Source organism: Sminthopsis crassicaudata, chromosome 3, assembly GCF_048593235.1.
Source record: "Sminthopsis crassicaudata isolate SCR6 chromosome 3, ASM4859323v1, whole genome shotgun sequence".
NCBI lineage: Eukaryota > Metazoa > Chordata > Mammalia > Dasyuromorphia > Dasyuridae > Sminthopsis > Sminthopsis crassicaudata.
The window spans coordinates 408851674-408869667 of record NC_133619.1 but is presented as its reverse complement, the minus strand read 5'-3'; the positions used below and the strand labels follow the sequence as shown (position 1 = coordinate 408869667).

At 32.1% G+C, this 17994-nt stretch overlaps 1 protein-coding gene across 1 annotated transcript in view; it reads right to left on the bottom strand.

Annotated features, from left to right (window-relative positions):
- Nucleotides 1-17994, bottom strand: part of DNAH7 (dynein axonemal heavy chain 7) — a 278808-nt gene that overhangs the window by 177534 nt on the left and 83280 nt on the right. Inside the window, exons 15-18 of the mRNA XM_074302814.1 lie at nt 17655-17879; nt 15997-16143; nt 14225-14910; nt 12359-12545 (exon numbers count right to left, since the gene is read on the bottom strand). Coding sequence (XP_074158915.1) covers nt 12359-12545; nt 14225-14910; nt 15997-16143; nt 17655-17879 — 1245 coding nt within the window. The remainder of the gene's footprint in view (nt 1-12358; nt 12546-14224; nt 14911-15996; nt 16144-17654; nt 17880-17994) is intronic.

The window sequence follows — 17994 nt, the reverse complement described above, 5'->3', positions numbered from 1 at the left end:
TGGCCCAAAAAAACTCAAAAAATACTTTAAAAATCAAATGAGAGATTTAGGTAAAACTAAAAATAATAATAATAATAAGATCAATTCAAGAAAAAAACAAGATTATGAAAAGAAAGTCATACAACTAGAGGAGGAGACCCAGAGACTTAAATCAGAAAATAACTGTTTGAAAATTAGAATTAGACAAGAGGAAGTTACAAGTGACCAAAAAATAATAAAAAAAATTATAAAGAACAACAAAATAGATGAGAATGTGAAACATAAGGAAAACAACAGATATGAAGAACAGATCAAGAAGAGAAAACACAAAAATTATTGGATTACCTGAAAGACATGACAAAAAAAAAAAAAAAAACAAAAAACCAATACCTTCAACACAATAATAAAAGAAATAATCAAAGAAAATTGTCCTGAAGTGATAGAATAAGAGGGGAAAGTAGAAATAGAAAAAAATTCACCAATCATTACCTCAGAGATCCTACAAAGAAATCATTTAGAAATATCCTTGTTAAATTTCAAAACTCCCAGATCAAAGAGAAAAGTTTACTTCCCTCCCCCCAAAAAATTCAAATGTTCTAGAGCTACACTAAGAATTGCAAAGTATTTAACAGAAGCTACCATAAAAGACCATGGGTCCTGGAATATTACATTTTTACAATTAAAAGAAGTAGGCCTACAGCCAAAAAATCATATCCAACAAAATTAAGTATAATATCAAATTTCTAAAAAATGAATATTTAAGGGCAGCTAGATGGCACAGTGGATAGAGCACCAGCCCTGAAGTCAGGAGGGCCTAAGTTCATATCTGGCCTGAGACACTTAATACTTCCTAGCTTTGTGACCCTGGGCAAGTCACTTAACCCCAATTGCCTCAGCAAAAAAATTAAAAATAATGAAAATAAAAATAAAAAATAAAATATAACATTTAATAAACTATCAGATTTCCAGGATTTTGTCTCCAAAAAACCCCAAACTCAATAGAAAATTTACTAAGAACCAATATCAAAGATTAATTTCAAGGTATTCAGTAAAAACAAATTGTTCATATTTTATACATAGAAATGTAAGTCATATACCTAACATTGACATTAGTAATTGGGTATTCTAAAACAAAGATTGGTTTGAGCAGAGCATGATGTGACTCTAAAAAGTAAAACCATCTAGAAAAAGGCAAAAATAATAATATTCTATATGAATGAGGTGCAAGTGCAAGAACAAACACAGAGGAACTAGAAGGGGGATGGAGGCTGGCAGTACTGAAAACTTACTCACATTGGGCATGAGTTAAAGAGGGAATAATACATTTGTGTAAAGTAGAAGAGTTAGCAAGGATAGAAAATAAGAGAGATACACAAAGATAATAATAATGATCAAGAGTAGAATTTTTTTTTAAGTAAAGGTAGTAGGGATAGTAATCATTGATCTTAGACAAAGTCTAACTTAAAAAAGATTCAATCAAGATAATTCTACATTATATGTCAGTCATGTTAATATTGTCTTAGATGCATGTCTATGTATATGCATATGTGTGTCTATGTATGTAGATATATACACAAATACATAAAAGGTAAGGTGATAAGCAAATTAAGAAAACATGGAATAATTTATCTGTCAGATCTATAGATAAGGGGAAAATTTAGAACCAAACAAGATATCAAGAGTATTACAAAATATAAAATAAATTATTTTGATTATATAAAATTAAAAAGATTTTGTATAAACAAAACTAATGCAACCAATATGAAAAGAAAAGCAGGAAATTGAGGGGAAATTTTTATAAGTATCTGATAGAAGTCTCATTTCTCAAATATATAGAAAATTGAATCAAATTTATAAGAATACAAGACATTCTCCAACTGAAACTTATAAACAAGCAAAAAACAAAAAATTTAAAGCTATAGTCATATTAAAAAATTATCTAACTCATTATTAATTAGAGAAATGCAAATTAAATCAACTCTTAAGTACCATGCCACATCTATCTGATTAGCTAATATGACAAAAAAGGAAAACGATAAATGTTGGAGAGATTGTGGAAAAACTGGGACACATGCACTATTGGCGAAGTTGTGAATTATCGAACCCCATTCTAAGAACAATTTGGAACAATACTCAAAGGACTATGAAACTTCATAACCTTTGATCCAGAAATACCCAAAAGGATTTTTTTAAAAATTAAAGAAGGTTATTGGTTCAAAAATAATCGTATCAACTCTTTTTTGTGGTAGGTAAGAATTGGAAATTAAGGAGATGCCATTAACTGGAGAATTGGCTGAATAAACTGTGGTATATAATTGTCATAGAATATTATTGTGCTATAAGAAATAACTAGCAGTATTATTTCAGGAAAACCTGTAAATATTTACATGAACTGATAGAAAGTGAAGTGAACATGGAACCAGGAGAAAGTTGTACACATTAGTAGCAATGCTGGATGATGAAATGTGAATGACTTAGTTATTCTAAGCAATGTAATAAACCAACACAATTACAAAGAATTTTATGATAAAGTATGCTATCTTCCTTCAGAGAAAGCACATATATTGTCTGAATATAGATTAAAGCATACCATTTTTCTTTCTTTCTTTTCCTCCTTTCCTTCTCCCCTCCTTTTCTTCTTCCCCCTTCCTTCTCTTCTTCCCCCCTTCCTTTCTTCCTTCTCTCCTTCCTTTCCTCCTTCTATCCTTCTCTTTTTTCTTCCTTCCTTCCTTTCTTTAATTCTCTGAGATCTACAAAAACTTCCTCTCTCCCTCCCTCCCCCTTCTTTCCTTCCTTCCTTCCTTCCTTCCTTCCTTCCTTCCTTCCTTCCTTCCTTCCTTCCTTCCTTCCTTCCTTCCTTCCTTTCTTCCTTCCTTCCTTCCTTCCTTCTTTCCTTTCTTGTGTGAGTTTTCCTGTACAAAATTACTAATGTGGAAATGTTTTAAGTGATTGTACATTTATAACTTATATCAAATTGTTTACTGCTTCAGGGAGGAGGGAAGGGAGGAAGGGATAGAATTTGTAACTCAAAAATCTTTAATGTTAAAATATTGTTTTAACATGTAACTGGGGAGAAATAAAATATTATTTTAAAAGATTTATATAGAACATTCTGTTCTAAATGTCTAAAAAGAGATATGAGTGGATGTCAGAAGAGAGGTTAGGGATGGGCAAATAGACCTGAAAGTCAACTGTATAAGAGATCATCATTGAAATCATGGGAGTTGATGAGATCACTGAGTGAAATGGAGAGAGAAGATAACAGGGCCCATAACAGAGCCTGGAACACTCCTACTATTAAAGATCCACCAAACAAAAGAGGAATGGTCAGACATATAGGATGAGAATCAGGAAGAACAAGCATGACAAAAACCTAGAGAAAATATATCGAGGAGAAAGGGATTAGCAACTGAATCAAATGCTGCACAGTGGTAAAAAAGAAGAAAGACTGAGAAAAGTTCATTAGATTTGGGAATTGAGGAATTAAAAGTTCTGTGGAGAAAACAGTTACAACTGAATGATGAGGTCAGAAACCAGATTGCAAAGAGTTAAGAATAAAGTGATAGGGAAATGGAGGTACTTGTAGAAAACCTTTACAAAGAATTTGGTCGCAAAAAGGAAGATACAGGACAATAGCTATTGGGAATAAATGAATTAAATAAGGATTTTGAGGATGGGGTTGAAATTGGCATGTTTATAAGCAGTAGGGAAGCAGCCAATAGACAGATAGAGACTGAAAACAAATAAGAGGAATGATAAAAGAGGGGAAAATCTGCTGCATTAATCACTTGCATATGCAGAGATATTTGCGTGGACTAGGAGAGTATGAAACCAAAAGCCCTGAAGTTTGACTCTATGACTACCTATTCAAAACCTTAATGGATATGAATTAATTTGCTGAACTTCTTAAAATCTGCAAAAACTTTTTTGAAGTACTAATTCCTCTTCTCTTCCTGTGTTTACAGATGCTTATATTTACTTCAAGACTTCAGGTTTTATTTATTTATTTATTTATTTTAAGTTGTTCCTAATTCTTGATTGTCATAGTTTTTAAAGTTAACTTATTTTTGCTATAAAACTGCGACTGATCATAATTTCATTATATGTTTTGAAGTGGGAACTAAGAGGCTTCAATGGAGTGAGCCAGTGAATGGCTTTCGGTACACAGAGACTAAGTTTTTAAAAAGTTACAGTTTTAAAACTTTAGTCCAAGATGCTAGTGTTTTGTTTTGGGTAGGGGCTGAGCTGATTGAATGAGATTCTTGGATTTTGATTTTATTAACAACAGCCAAGGATATTAGTCTTATGACTGGGAACCCTTTACTTTCAGTTATAAAGAAGAGATGAGTAAATAGATTTCTGTAGCCTTAAGCAAGTCAGGTAAAAGCAAGATATTTTTCTCAGTCAGGTAGCCACAGGAAGAGTATTCTCCCCTCACTGTTAATATTTGGAAATTAGATTATTTGTATAGGCTTAGCTAAGGGAGAGTAAACAACTAGCTGGCTAGGGAGTTGATAAAAAGTGAACAAGCAGATATTTCAGGGATTGTAAGGAATAGAGAGAACCTTGTAAAAAGAGTGAATTCTTCACTTTGCACTTAAACTTGTAAAACCTGATAGATGATGCCCTCTGCTGGTTTTATATATATTGTTTTAAACATATATATATATATATATATATATATATATATATATATACACACACACACATAAATAGCAATTAGATTTATGAGACAGATGGATTAGGTATATTCTACTGATAGAGTATACCAGAAAATCATTCAGAACAATATTTGATAGAGTTACTCAACAGATCCCTTTTATGAACAAAATGGGAAAATGTATAATTTATCTTGGCTTGGATGGAAGTAGAGAGAACTGGCAAATTTATTAATTATACAATGCTAGAGGGATACTACATTTAATTATAGAATTGGGATTTATAAAGATTTGAGAAAGAATGTAGTAAAATGAAGCTTACCAACTGAGTCTAGTGAGAAGAGCTAAAGATAATGAAAAGGACTATTTTTTTTGTTTGTCTGTCTGTTTGGTTGGTTTTTTGTTTGTTTTTTTAATTTTTTAAATTAATTTTTGTAATTATAACATTTTTTGACAGTACGTATGCATAGGTAATTTTTTTTTTTTTTTTACAACATTATCCCTTGTACTCCCTTCTGTTCCAAATTTTTCCTCTCCTTCCCTCCACCCCCTCCCCTAGATGGCAGGCATTCCCATACATATTAAATATCTTATAGTATATCTTAGGTACAATATATATGTGCAGAACCGAATTTTGTTGTTGTTGTTGCAAAGGAAGAATTGTATTTGGAAGGTAAAAAATAATCTGGGAAGAAAAACAAAAAAATTGCTCACAGTTTACACTCATTTCCCAGTATTCGTTTTCTGGATGTAGCTGATTCTGTCCATCATTGATCAATTGGAATTGGATTAGGTCTTCTCTATGTTGAAGATATACACTTCCATCAGAATACATCCTCATACAGTATCATTGTTGAAGTGTATAATGATCTCCTAGTTCTGCTCGTTTCACTCAGTATCAGTTGATGTAAGTCTCTCCAAGCCTCTCTGTATTCCTCCTGTTGGTTATTTCTTACAGAACAATAATATTCCCAAGTAGGATTTATACCAGGAATGCAGGGCTGGTTTAATATTAGGAAAACTATTAGTATAATTGACCATATTAATAATCAAATTAATAAAAACCATATGATCATCTCAATAGATGCAGAAAAAGCATTTGACAAAATCCAACATCCATTCCTACTAAAAACTCTTGAGAGTATAGGAATAAATGGATTATTCCTTAGAATAATCAGGAGCATATATTTACGACCGTCAGTAAGCATAATATGCAATGGAGATAAACTGGAACCTTTCCCAGTAAGATCAGGAGTGAAACAAGGTTGCCCACTATCACCATTATTATTCAATATTGTATTAGAAATGTTAGCCTCAGCAATAAGAGTCGAGAAAGAGATTAAAGGAATAAGAGTAGGTAATGAGGAAATCAAACTATCACTCTTTGCAGATGATATGATGGTATACTTAGAAAACCCCAGAGATTCTAATAAAAAGTTATTAGAAATAATTCACAACTTTAGCAAAGTTACTGGATACAAAATAAATCCACATAAATCCTCAGCATTTTTACACATCACCAACAAAATGCAACAGCAAGAGATACAAAGAGAAATTCCATTCCAAACAAATGTTGAGAGTATAAAATATTTGGGAATCCATCTACCAAAGAAAAGTCAGGAATTATATGAGCAAAATTACAAAACACTTGCCACAAAAATAAAGTCAGATTTAAATAATTGGAAAGACATCCAGTGCTTGTGGATAGGCTGAACGAATATAATAAAGATGACAATACTCCCCAAACTAATCTATTTATTTAGTGCTATACCAATCAGACTCCCAAGAAACTATTTTAATTACCTAGAAAAAATAACAACAAAGTTCATATGGAAAAATAAAAGGTCGAGAATTTCAAGGGAATTAATGAAAAAAAAGTCAGATGAAGGTGGTCTAGGTATACTTGATCTAAAACTATATTATATAGCAGCAGTCACCAAAACCATTTGGTATTGACTAAGAAATAAACTGGTAGATCAGTGGAACAAATTAGGTACAAAAGACAAAAAAGGGTACAACTATAGCAATCTAGTGTTTGATAAACCCAAAGATACCAACATGAGGGATAAAAATGCATTATTTGAAAAAAAAAACTGTTGGGAAAACTGGAAATTAGTATGCCAGAAATTAGATATGGACCCACACTTAACACCATATACCAAGATAAGATCAAAATGGGTCCATGATTTAGGCATAAAGAATGAGATCATAAATAGGTTAGAGGAACAGAGGATAGTCTACCTCTCAGACCTGTGGAGGAGGAAGGAATTTATGACTAGAGAAGAACTAAAGATCATTATTGATCACAAAATAGAAGATTTTGATTACATCAAACTAAAAAGTTTCTGTACAAACAATACTAATTCAAACAAGATTAGAAGGGAAGTAACAAATTGGGAAAATATTTTTATAGTTAAAAGTTCTGATAAAGGTCTCATTTCCAAAATATATAGAGAATTGATCCTAATTTATAAGAAATCAAACCATTCTCCAATTGATAAATGGTCAAAGGATATGAACAAACAATTCTCAGATAATGAAATTGAAACTACATCCACTCATATGAAAGAGTGTTCCAAATCACTACTGATCAGAGAAATGCAAATTAAGACAACTCTGAGATACCACTACACACCTGTCAGATTGGCTAAGATGACAGGAACAAATAATGATGAATGTTGGAGGTGATGTGGGGAAACTGGGACACTAATGCATTGTTGGTGGAGTTGCGAAAGAATCCGGCCATTTTGGAGAGCAATCTGGAACTGTGCCCAAAGAGTTATGAAACTGTGCATACCCTTTGATCCAGCAGTGCTACTACCGGGCTTATATCCCAAAGAAATACTAAAGAGCGGAAAGAGACATATATGTGCCAAAATGTTTGTGGCAGCTCTTTTTGTTGTAGCTAGAAACTGGAAGATGAATGGATGTCCATCAATTGGAGAATGGTTGGGTAAATTATGGTCTATGAAGGCTATGGAATATTATTGCTCTGTAAGAAATTACCAGCAGGATGAATTCAGAAAGGCTTGGAGAGACTTGCATGAACTGATGCTGAGTGAAATGAGCAGAACTAGATCACTATACACTTCAACAACAATACTGTATGAAGATGTATTCTGATGGAAGTGGATATCTTCAGCATAAAGAAGATCCAACTCACTTCCAGTTGATCAATGATGGACAGAAACAACTGTACCCAGAGAAGGAACACTGGGAATTGAATGTAAAATATTAGCACTACTGTCTATCTGCCCAGGTTACTTATACCTTCAGACTCCAATACTTAACGTGCAACAAGAAAATTGGATTTACATACATATATCATATCTAGGTTATACTGAGGGAGGGGAAAATCTGGAAAAATGAATACAAGGAATAATGTTATAAAAAATTACTCATGCATATATACTGTCAAAAATGTATAATTATAAAATTAATAAAATAAAAAAGAACAATAATATTCCATAACATTCACATACCATAATTTACCCAACCACTCTCCAATTGATGGACATCCATTCATTTTCCAGTTTCTAGCCACTACAAAAAGGGCTGCCACAAACATTTTGGCACATACAGAGGACTATTGCTTTTAAAGCTGAATTAAGAGAAATACACAGCAACACACTTGGGTTAAAAATCAATTGCACAAAATTAAGACAACTCTGAGATACCACTACATACCTGTCAGATTGGCTAAGATGACAGGAAAAGATAAGGACGAATGTTGGAGGGGATGTGGTGAAATCGGGACACTGATGCATTGTTGGTGGAATTGTAAATGGATCCAACCATTCTGGAGAGCAATTTGGAACTATACTCAAAAAGTTGTCAAACTGTGCATAATCTTTGATCCAGCAGTGCTACTACTGGGCTCATATCCCAAAGAGATATTAAAGAAGGGAAAGGGACTGAAAATGTGCAAAAATGTTTGTGGCAGCCCTTTTTGTAGTGGCTAGAAACTGGAAATTGAATGGATTCCCATCAATTGGAGAATGGCTGAGTAAATTGTGGTTTATGAATGTTATGGAATATTCTTGTTCTGTAAGAAATGACCAACAGGATGAATACAGAGAAGCTTGGAGAGACTTACATGAACTTCTGCTAAGTGAAATGAGAAGAACCAGGAGATCTATACACTTCAACAACAATACTATATGAGGATCAATTCTGATGGAAGTGGCCCTCTTCAACAATGAGAGGATCCAAATCAGTTCCAATAGAGCAGAAATGAACAGGACCAGCTACACCCAGCAAAAGAACACTGGGAAATAGTGTGGACCACAACATAGCAATTACACTCTGTTATTGTTTGCTTGCATTTTTGTTTTTCTTCCCAGTTACTTTCTTTCTAAATCCGATTTTTTCTTGTGTAGCAAGACAACTGTATATATATATATATATATATATATATATATATATATATATATATATATATATACACATATACACACACATATATATATACACACACACACACACACACACACATATATATATATATATATATATATATATATATATATATATATATATATATATATATATATATATATATATATATATATATATATATATATACATATATTGAATTTAACATATACTTTAACATATTTAACATGTATGGGACTGCCTGACATCTAGGGGAGAGGGGAGAGGGAAGGAGGGGAAAAATTGGAACAGAAATTTTTTCAAGGGTCAATGTTGAAAAATTACCCATGCATATGTTTTGTCAATAAAAGTCTATAATAAATATATCAAGTGTATGAATAAAAGTTTGAAGAAAAAAAGAGAATAAAAAAGGTATGACTGATGTGGATGGGCAAACGATTTGAATGGCCTCAAGAGGCAGTGGGTTCATCCTCACTGGAGATCTTCAGGCAAAGACTTCCCTTTATAGGTGTAAAGGTATGTTTTAGAGTAAATTCTTGTTCAGGTATAGATTGGATTAAATGACTTCTGAATTAAACAAGAATAAGCTTATCTTTAAAGCATCCTCTTTTTATCTTAATTGCACATATTTGCTTAGATTTTTACTTCTTCTACTAGATTGTGCGCTCTTTGGGAGTAGGAGTAGTGGACAGTGCCCAGAACATAGGATGCCCTTCATAAATGTTTAATGACCTAACTTAGTTAGCTTAAAAAAGGCTAAGGTCTCTCATTACATCCAGGGCAATCTCTAGTCCTTTTGATCTATATATTGCCACTAGACCCTGATAGCTCTGGAGGGGAAAGTGAGAAGGTGACCTTGGCATCCTGCCCTCACTTAAATCCAATTCACTTTCATATAATAGCTTCACCTCCCTGATGTCATGGTTCTCTTTCAAAATCAAGGACAACTACCTCTGTGGGCCATTTAACACTGATTCTATGAGACTCACTACTCCTGATTACTACACTATTTCACTAAACTTCATATTTTTCAGGAACCAATTCATTATATTAATATTCTATCCTTTAAAAGTATCTTCTAAGACAACTTGTTATCTCAAAGTACAAACACAATTAAGATAAAGTAGAAAGGGACTATTTCTATTATAAAATGAGATTCCAGAATATGGCTTCCATAGGGAACTCCTGTAGTACATTTAAATATGGGTTCATCTTTTAAGTTAGATTTACACAGAGCTTTTTCAGGAATACACTTTTTGAAAATAGGAAGTATGTCTTTTTCTGGATATACTTCTATTGATTTTTATATTTTATATTAACATAGCTTTATTGAGATTATAATTTTATTCATAAAGTATAAATAATAGAAATGTGGCCAAGACTTCAGGAGCAGAGGTGTGTGGGGGGAAATAAGGAGACATGATACCTGCTGTCTCATAGATACTGAATCTGTTTAAACTTATGGAAACTTTTTTCTTCTATTAAATACTACAACTTGAAAGTCAATGTGGCATAATGGATAATCATTAGCTGTCTTTGGAATTTGGAAGCCTTGGATTCAAAAACTATTTCTGATAACATATTGGTTGTTTAATATTGTACAAAAAACTTAATAAGCTCTCAGTGTCTAAACAAATCTGAATTTCAGAGACTGAATGTCAGAGCAGGGATTGGCAGAGAGAATTTCCTCATTGGAACTTCCTATGCCAATGAAATGACAAGTCTGATTTTAAAAAAGAACATGGAGGACAGTCACTATACCACCACCAATAACACTTCATGTGGAATAAGAGTTCTGTTATACTTTAGTATAGAAATGACAGCAATTATATTGTTACACATAACTTCTCTGTCTTTATATCAGTCTCTTGCTTTGCCTTGTCTAGTTCTCTCTCTCCTCCTCTCTTTTACCTCTCTTACCCTCCCCTTCTCTCTCTTCTCCTCTCTCCTCTTTTCCTCCTCCCTCCTCATTCTTCTCTTTCACTGTCTCCATGTTTACATAGCAACTTTGAGTGTTTTTATTGTGTCTATTTGTCCACTTTTCTCCCTAACCTTCTTTCTCCTTATCAGGATATCATCCTTTAAGTCCAAAAATATTTTAACTAACAACCTGTTAGTGCATAAAGATTGTTGTTTGTTCTTCATACTCGAAGAGGACCATGACATTAAGAAGATGATACTATGACATGCAAGTGAATTGGATTGATATGAGGGAGAGCTGGGCAGGGTTACCTGCTCACTTTCCCCTCCAAAGCCATCTAGGTCCAGTGGCCAAAGATCAAGATGACTGGAGATAGCCCATCTGCAAAGTAAAGAATCCCAATGTCCTAATCCTTGGCAAGAGTTCTGAGAAACTCTCTGGTTATAGACCATCATTGAGGCCATCTCCACTACCTCCCTAGATAGCCTGTTTCACTTTTGCACTGTTAGAATTATTAGGGTATTGTGTTTTATGTCATCTCTAAACTTTCCTTCTTGCATTTCCCACTCATTGCTCCTCCCCAAGCACTTTTGGTTCTTGTTCCCTATAAGAGCTCTGCAGATACTTCAGAAGATCCTTCAGGCTTCACATCATCTTAGTTGTTTTCTGGATGCATCATGACTTCTCCATGGATTTCCCAAATGTGGTGATAAACTGAGCATCATCTGATCAGGGACTTGCTACTATAGTAGAACAGAACTATTAACTACCTTTCTCTGGACATAAAACATGTGAGAGTGGCTACTCACTACAAAATTGCATCTCAGCACAGAGCACTTTATAACCCTGAAGATTCTGTGAATCCAAATACATGCTTAGACATTTTAATGGAAAAGTCTTTGAGAATATTATGGTTATAATTTTTCCTAGTATGGCACGAACTGAAGTGTGCTAGGTAGTACAAAGGATAGAGCCAACTGGGCCAGAAGAAAGGAAGACTCATTTTCCAAAATTCAAAACTAGCCTCAGACAATTACTAGCTGTGTGATCCTGAGCAAGTCATTTAACACTGTTTGCCTCAATTTCTGTAAAATGGACACAGAAGGAAAAGAAAAAATATTCCATTATCTTTGCCAAGAAAACCTCAAACGGGGTCACAAAGAATCTGATATGACTGACATGACTAAGCAACAAAAATGGTACAAACTAACAAGATACTAACAATATTAATATCTCTTAAATCTGGGCCTCAAGTAAGAAGAAATAGCAACATATTTAGATTATTTTGTTATCATCAGAAGTTTTTAAGTTATTAGAAATACTGAATATAAGGCTTAAATGTGATATTAAGATTATAGTTTACAGGTTTATTTTACAAAAGAATTTATTCAGATAATTTCCTTACTTGCACAACAGCTTTCATTATTTCTCTCCATGTTTTGTCCACTGTAGTAAATCTTCTGCCTTCCTCAGGCATTTGAGACATAATGTCAGGAGAACTAAAAATTGGCTCCAAATATAGCCAAGTGGCCTGAACTTTTAGCCATTCATCCAGAATTTCCTGAAGCAGTAATAGTTTACCTTCCCATTCTCTGTGAATTATAAAGTAATAGCTCTTAATAACCTTCTAAAGAAAATAATAAATTTTTAACATATTCTTTTAAAACAACAAAATTTCAAAGGGCTGATTATCACTTTTTAATATGGTAGTTTCCAATCTGCACTACTATATATACATTCAAAGATAATTTATTTACCTTAAAATCTTTTAAAAGTCACACCTATATATGTAGATTAGTTATGATATATGTATCTATAAGAATGATTTCTCAAATTTATATAGTGCTCTATGTATTTTTATTTTCTCATAATAGTACTTTAAGATAGGGAGGGCATTTATTTCCTAATCTTATTTTCCAGTTTATGTTAAATAATTTGCCTGGGGTCACAGAGTATATAGAGTTCTGGACATCATTCATAACAGAAACTCAAAGCTTCTAATTCTGTAGCTAGTAATTATTGATAAAGAAGTATACACTATTTTTTTCTGAGAAAATTATATAGTTATTCAGGAAAGAAACTATATCTGGGTTTCATATTCTTTAACATTCAGCAATTAGACTAGAAAAGCTTAAATTCTATACAAATAGACCTCAATTCCCAAGAGGAAATTTGTGATTGATCAAAATTCCACATGATCCTATCTATCTGGGCATTAATAATAATAATAGTAGGCAGGAATATTTAAACACAATATAATCACCATTTCATTTTTCAGTCAGTTTTGGGGAAATAGATATCACAAAATAATGTATCATGATGGTACATTTTTTAAAGTTATAATTCATCAAGAAATCTGTGATATCTTAAACTTTAAGAAGTCAATTTATAGCTAGAAGGATACTTATATATATTTTACAAATACAATATTATTCCACAATTTCATGTTTCACATTCCATATGAACTATAATATAATTTTGGAACTTAAAACCAAGAGAATGGTTCTAAAACATTGCTATATTTGTTACTTTAATGCATTTTTTAAAATTCCTCCAAATATTTTCCATATTTAACAATACATTTCAATGACATTAATTTTCTTCCCTTCCTTGTTGTTTTGAGAGGAAAATAAAAGTTCAAGCAGGAAATAATCATTAGTAGTTATCTAATCCAATCTCTGGAAAATGGGGAGGCACAGCACCAGGCCTAAAGTCAGGAAGACTCATCTTTCCGAGTTCAAATCTGACTTCAGACACTTATTAGTTATGTGAACCCAAGCAAGTCATTTAATCCTGTTTGTCTCAGTTTCCTCATCTGTAAAACAAACTGGAAAAGGAAATGGCAAACCACTTCAGTATCTTTGCCAAGAAAACCCCAAGTAGAATCACAAAGTCTCAGACACAAATGAAGTGACTGAACAACAAAAATGTCATGATCTTACAATAAATCAAAATTTACTATGTTAATTATATCCACTTCACATTGAGCAATGTAAGTTTCTTCTTGAGCAGAAAAGAATTAAACTGAAAGCAGTTCTCCTTTAGGATGTAGTATCTGGCTATATGGGTTAAAAAATAATTCTGTCCCCCATGCAAATACAAACAGGAACGATAAATCTCTATGAGTTCTGGGAAAATCAGACTGAGTGGGTTCATCTATTCTTGTGTTTTAGAACTACTAATCAAATTCACAATACAAAAACATGAAAATAACAAAGATATTTGAAGTATTAAAGATGTGAAGGCTTCATGAAGAAATAGCCAAATTTACCTCATTTCTTTTTCATAAGGTTTAATGAATGGAGAACCTCGCATAGTTTGTGTTTTAACAATATGATCTTCTAATAACATCTGAATTTCATCCACTGCTGACAAAATAAATGTTCCACTCTCTCTGTAAGGCAGAATGACAAATTCCATTGTATCCCATTCACCCATCATCTTCTCCATTGACTTTTCAAGTGAATATTCTTTGCTAGCTGCTTCACTAATAGTTTCAAATTTGTCCAAATATGGCTCAAGACCCATTTCCAGTAATGAAGTAACAGTGGAGTCTTCTGCTGGCTTTAGGATATAACCAACAATATCGGACATGGCTTCCCAATGTCGGGCTCGCAAACCAGGATTGCAAATCACCTGAATAAGGGGAATGTGCTCTTTGAATTCTTCAACTTTTGTTTTTACCCTTTTGGTAATTCCTAATGCATTTGGAGAATCATGGAAGGTTTTTTCTAATTTATATAATCCTCTCCAGTAGCTTCCTACATCTCCTTCTACTTGGTCAGGATTCACCTTGGTATATGGTCCTTCTGTCCAATTTCTAAATTTGTTGCTAAATTCTACAGCCATCTCATAGAGACGAAGATAAGGGTTAAGAGTATCTTGAATTTTTTTACGCTGTGGATATATAGATGCTGGCCAACCATATGCCTCTTCTTCTGCATTAAACTGCTCAATCTAAAAAGATAAACAAAGTAGTTTGTAAAAATTAAATTTCCCATTTAGTAATTTTTCTAACAGATAATATTTTCAAGATTATTATTATTATCTTATTTTCTAAGAATGTTAATAGGAAAAAAAACTTTGCTATGGGCTTTAAAATAAATTAAACTTTAAAAAAATTTAAAATAACAAGTCTGCAGACTAGAATTAGTAGTACTAGAAATTGGGATCTAATTAACTTGGTGAAATTTAAGAAAGATAAATACTAAGTCTTACACCTGAATTTTAAGAATTAACAACTAAAAAAATGGCATGGAGGATCTACACAGCAGTTAATGTAAAAATAAATCTGGGGTTTTAGTGGATTGCAAGCTCAATATGAGTCAAGAATACATCATGATACAGCATTTAGGAAAATCTAATAAAATCTCATGTTACATTAACAAGTATAATTTTTAAGAATAAGAAAAAGTAATAATCCTGTACTTTGCCCTATTTGGGCCAGATTAATCAGATACAGATACTCTATTTTAGAAAAGACTAAAGCATTTCTAGTGGAGAACAACCAGGATTGAGAAATGCTGCTAGTTTATGTCATGAGAATCAGATAAAGAAAATGAACTTGATTGACCTGAAGAAGAAAAGTTAAAACTAATTGAAGGGGATATGGTTTGTCTTCAGGTAACTGAAAGAGTGCCAAAGGAAAAAGATTAGATTTGCTCTACTCAGCCCCAGAAGGTAGATTGAGGAACAAAGGATAAAAATTATCAAAACAACAACAACAAAAACAAACAAACAAACAAAAAAACTAAAGTTAATTCTGATTACAATACAATGTCATAACAACTGAGCTATTTCGAAGTGAAATGGGCTATTAAATAAGTCATTCCCTCCTCCATGAAAATTTACAAAGGTAGATAACCACTTTTCTGATGGGAGATTCTATAGGGGAGATTTCTGTTCAGATATGGGTTGGCCTAGGAGACACATAGATCCCTTCCAACTTTGAAATTCCCTAAATTCATTTTCTGAATATTAAAACATCCATACAATAAAGTTGTTTTCTTAAATCAATTCTATCTCCTGACAATTTACACATACCTTTTCTGCTGCTAAATCCAACTTTGCATTTAGTGCTTGAGCTTTTTTGAGATACCTATTAATATCTTGAATATCTCCAAATGAGTAGAATTCTTCTACTTGCTTGGCATAACTCTCGAGTTCCTCAACAAATCTTTCACATCGTAACTGGTTAAAAAAAAAAAAAAAAGATTCATTACCTTTTGAATGAAATGGAAACTTATATACAAATTAAGATCTTTCTAAGTATAACCAAAAACTGCTTCAAAAATCTCAACAAAATCCTAAGAAAGATCAAATGAAAGGGAACTGGATTCTAAAACAAAACTTTAGGTCGAAAATTAGTCCAATTAAAAAGCAGTGAAGTATCAATTTTATACTCCATTAATTCAGAGTATATTATTCTATAGCAGTCTAGATTGAGGTTTACATACATATTAATTGGTTTAAAAAAAAAAAAAGCACTACTAAGAAAAATTAACATGCCAAGAAATGTTAAACCTCCTGAAAGCAAGCCATCTTTTCAAGATACTGTAAAGACACATTATGTTTATATTAACTAAATAATAAAAAAATTTCTTAGTCTATTTGCTAAAATTCTTCAAGATTCTCTTCTACCCTGTCCCTCTAGTTTACTAACCTCATTTGAATTAGTTTATACATGTATATTCTATGATTCATACTTCCCATTGTCATAATACATGTACTTTAATTAGGAAAAATTCAGAAGATGTGTTATATTTTAAAACAAAAAAATCTACTTTTGTTATGATTCTTGTCTTCCTTAAAGTTATTTACTGAGGAAATGCAAAAAGGTCAATACAACGCTGATATTCTGACTTCATAATATGCTTTGGAAATTTTGGGGAAAAAATTAAAAGAAAAAGATAAGCTTGCAAAACATTCATTGGAATGGTACTCTCAAATAAAAAACATCAGGAAAAATTAGGTTTAAATGACATATTTTACACTTAAATCTCATGATGAAAGGAGGATTTTCTATTTTCTTTAATTCTGGTACTTTTTTTTGTTATTCTCACCTTTTCATTTTTCATTACTTTGTGTGCTTTGCTACTTATTAGTTAGTATTGGTGTATAAGTAGAAAAGAGAAAAAAATTTAAAAAGTAAAAAAAAATACCCTAAAAATTCCTTAATTTCAGAAGTTGATTCTAGAATAGCACATCTAAAAACCTGTAGATTTTTCTTTACTGGTTAATAAGTACAGCTCTACTAGTCTATAATTAAAAAAAAAAAAAAACTTACATAAGTAATATGTAATTTATTCTTATGCTATTCACTAATTAGAGGCAATACTATTTTTAAGTGATATACACAAGAATGATTTTTGCATTTTTAAATGTAGAATTTAGATAATAGTTGAAAATGGAAATGTTAATCCATACTATGAATTAATATCCTCTTAATGTGGTCTATCAATTCACAGTGTTTTGAGGGATAATCTAAAGAATTTTCTCAAGTGAACTGTTTTGTACATTTCTATTCAATCATTAGGCAAAGGAGTACATCTATGATGTGTAGCATACATTACTACTGTATTACATATGGAATGAAAGCTTGATACCAAAGTAGTGAAAAACAGGGCACTTGCCCTTTTAGAGTTTGTAGTTTAAACATTTCTCTTAATAATAAAATATTTTTGTTAATTTGCAAAGCAAACCTTAAGTCCATCTTGATATTGTTCTGTTTTCTCTTTAATTATTTTTCTGTGTTCATCAAAAATCTCTCCCATTCTTCCATACCATTGAAAAACATTGTTATTTAGTCGAAAATCAGCTGGTGAGAAGTTGGCATGCTCTATCAGAAAAGCAAGGCAATTTTTGGCATCTACCAATTTTTGTCCCAATTCAATCATATCTGTTGTCTCCACTTTCTTTATGTAAGCCTTAGGAGGAAAAGTTACAAATTGTATTTAAATGGATAACTATTTTCATTACATAATTTTTAAAATGCTTACAAAAGTCATCTCTTGAAACAAAAAATAAAAAAGAGAAAAAAAA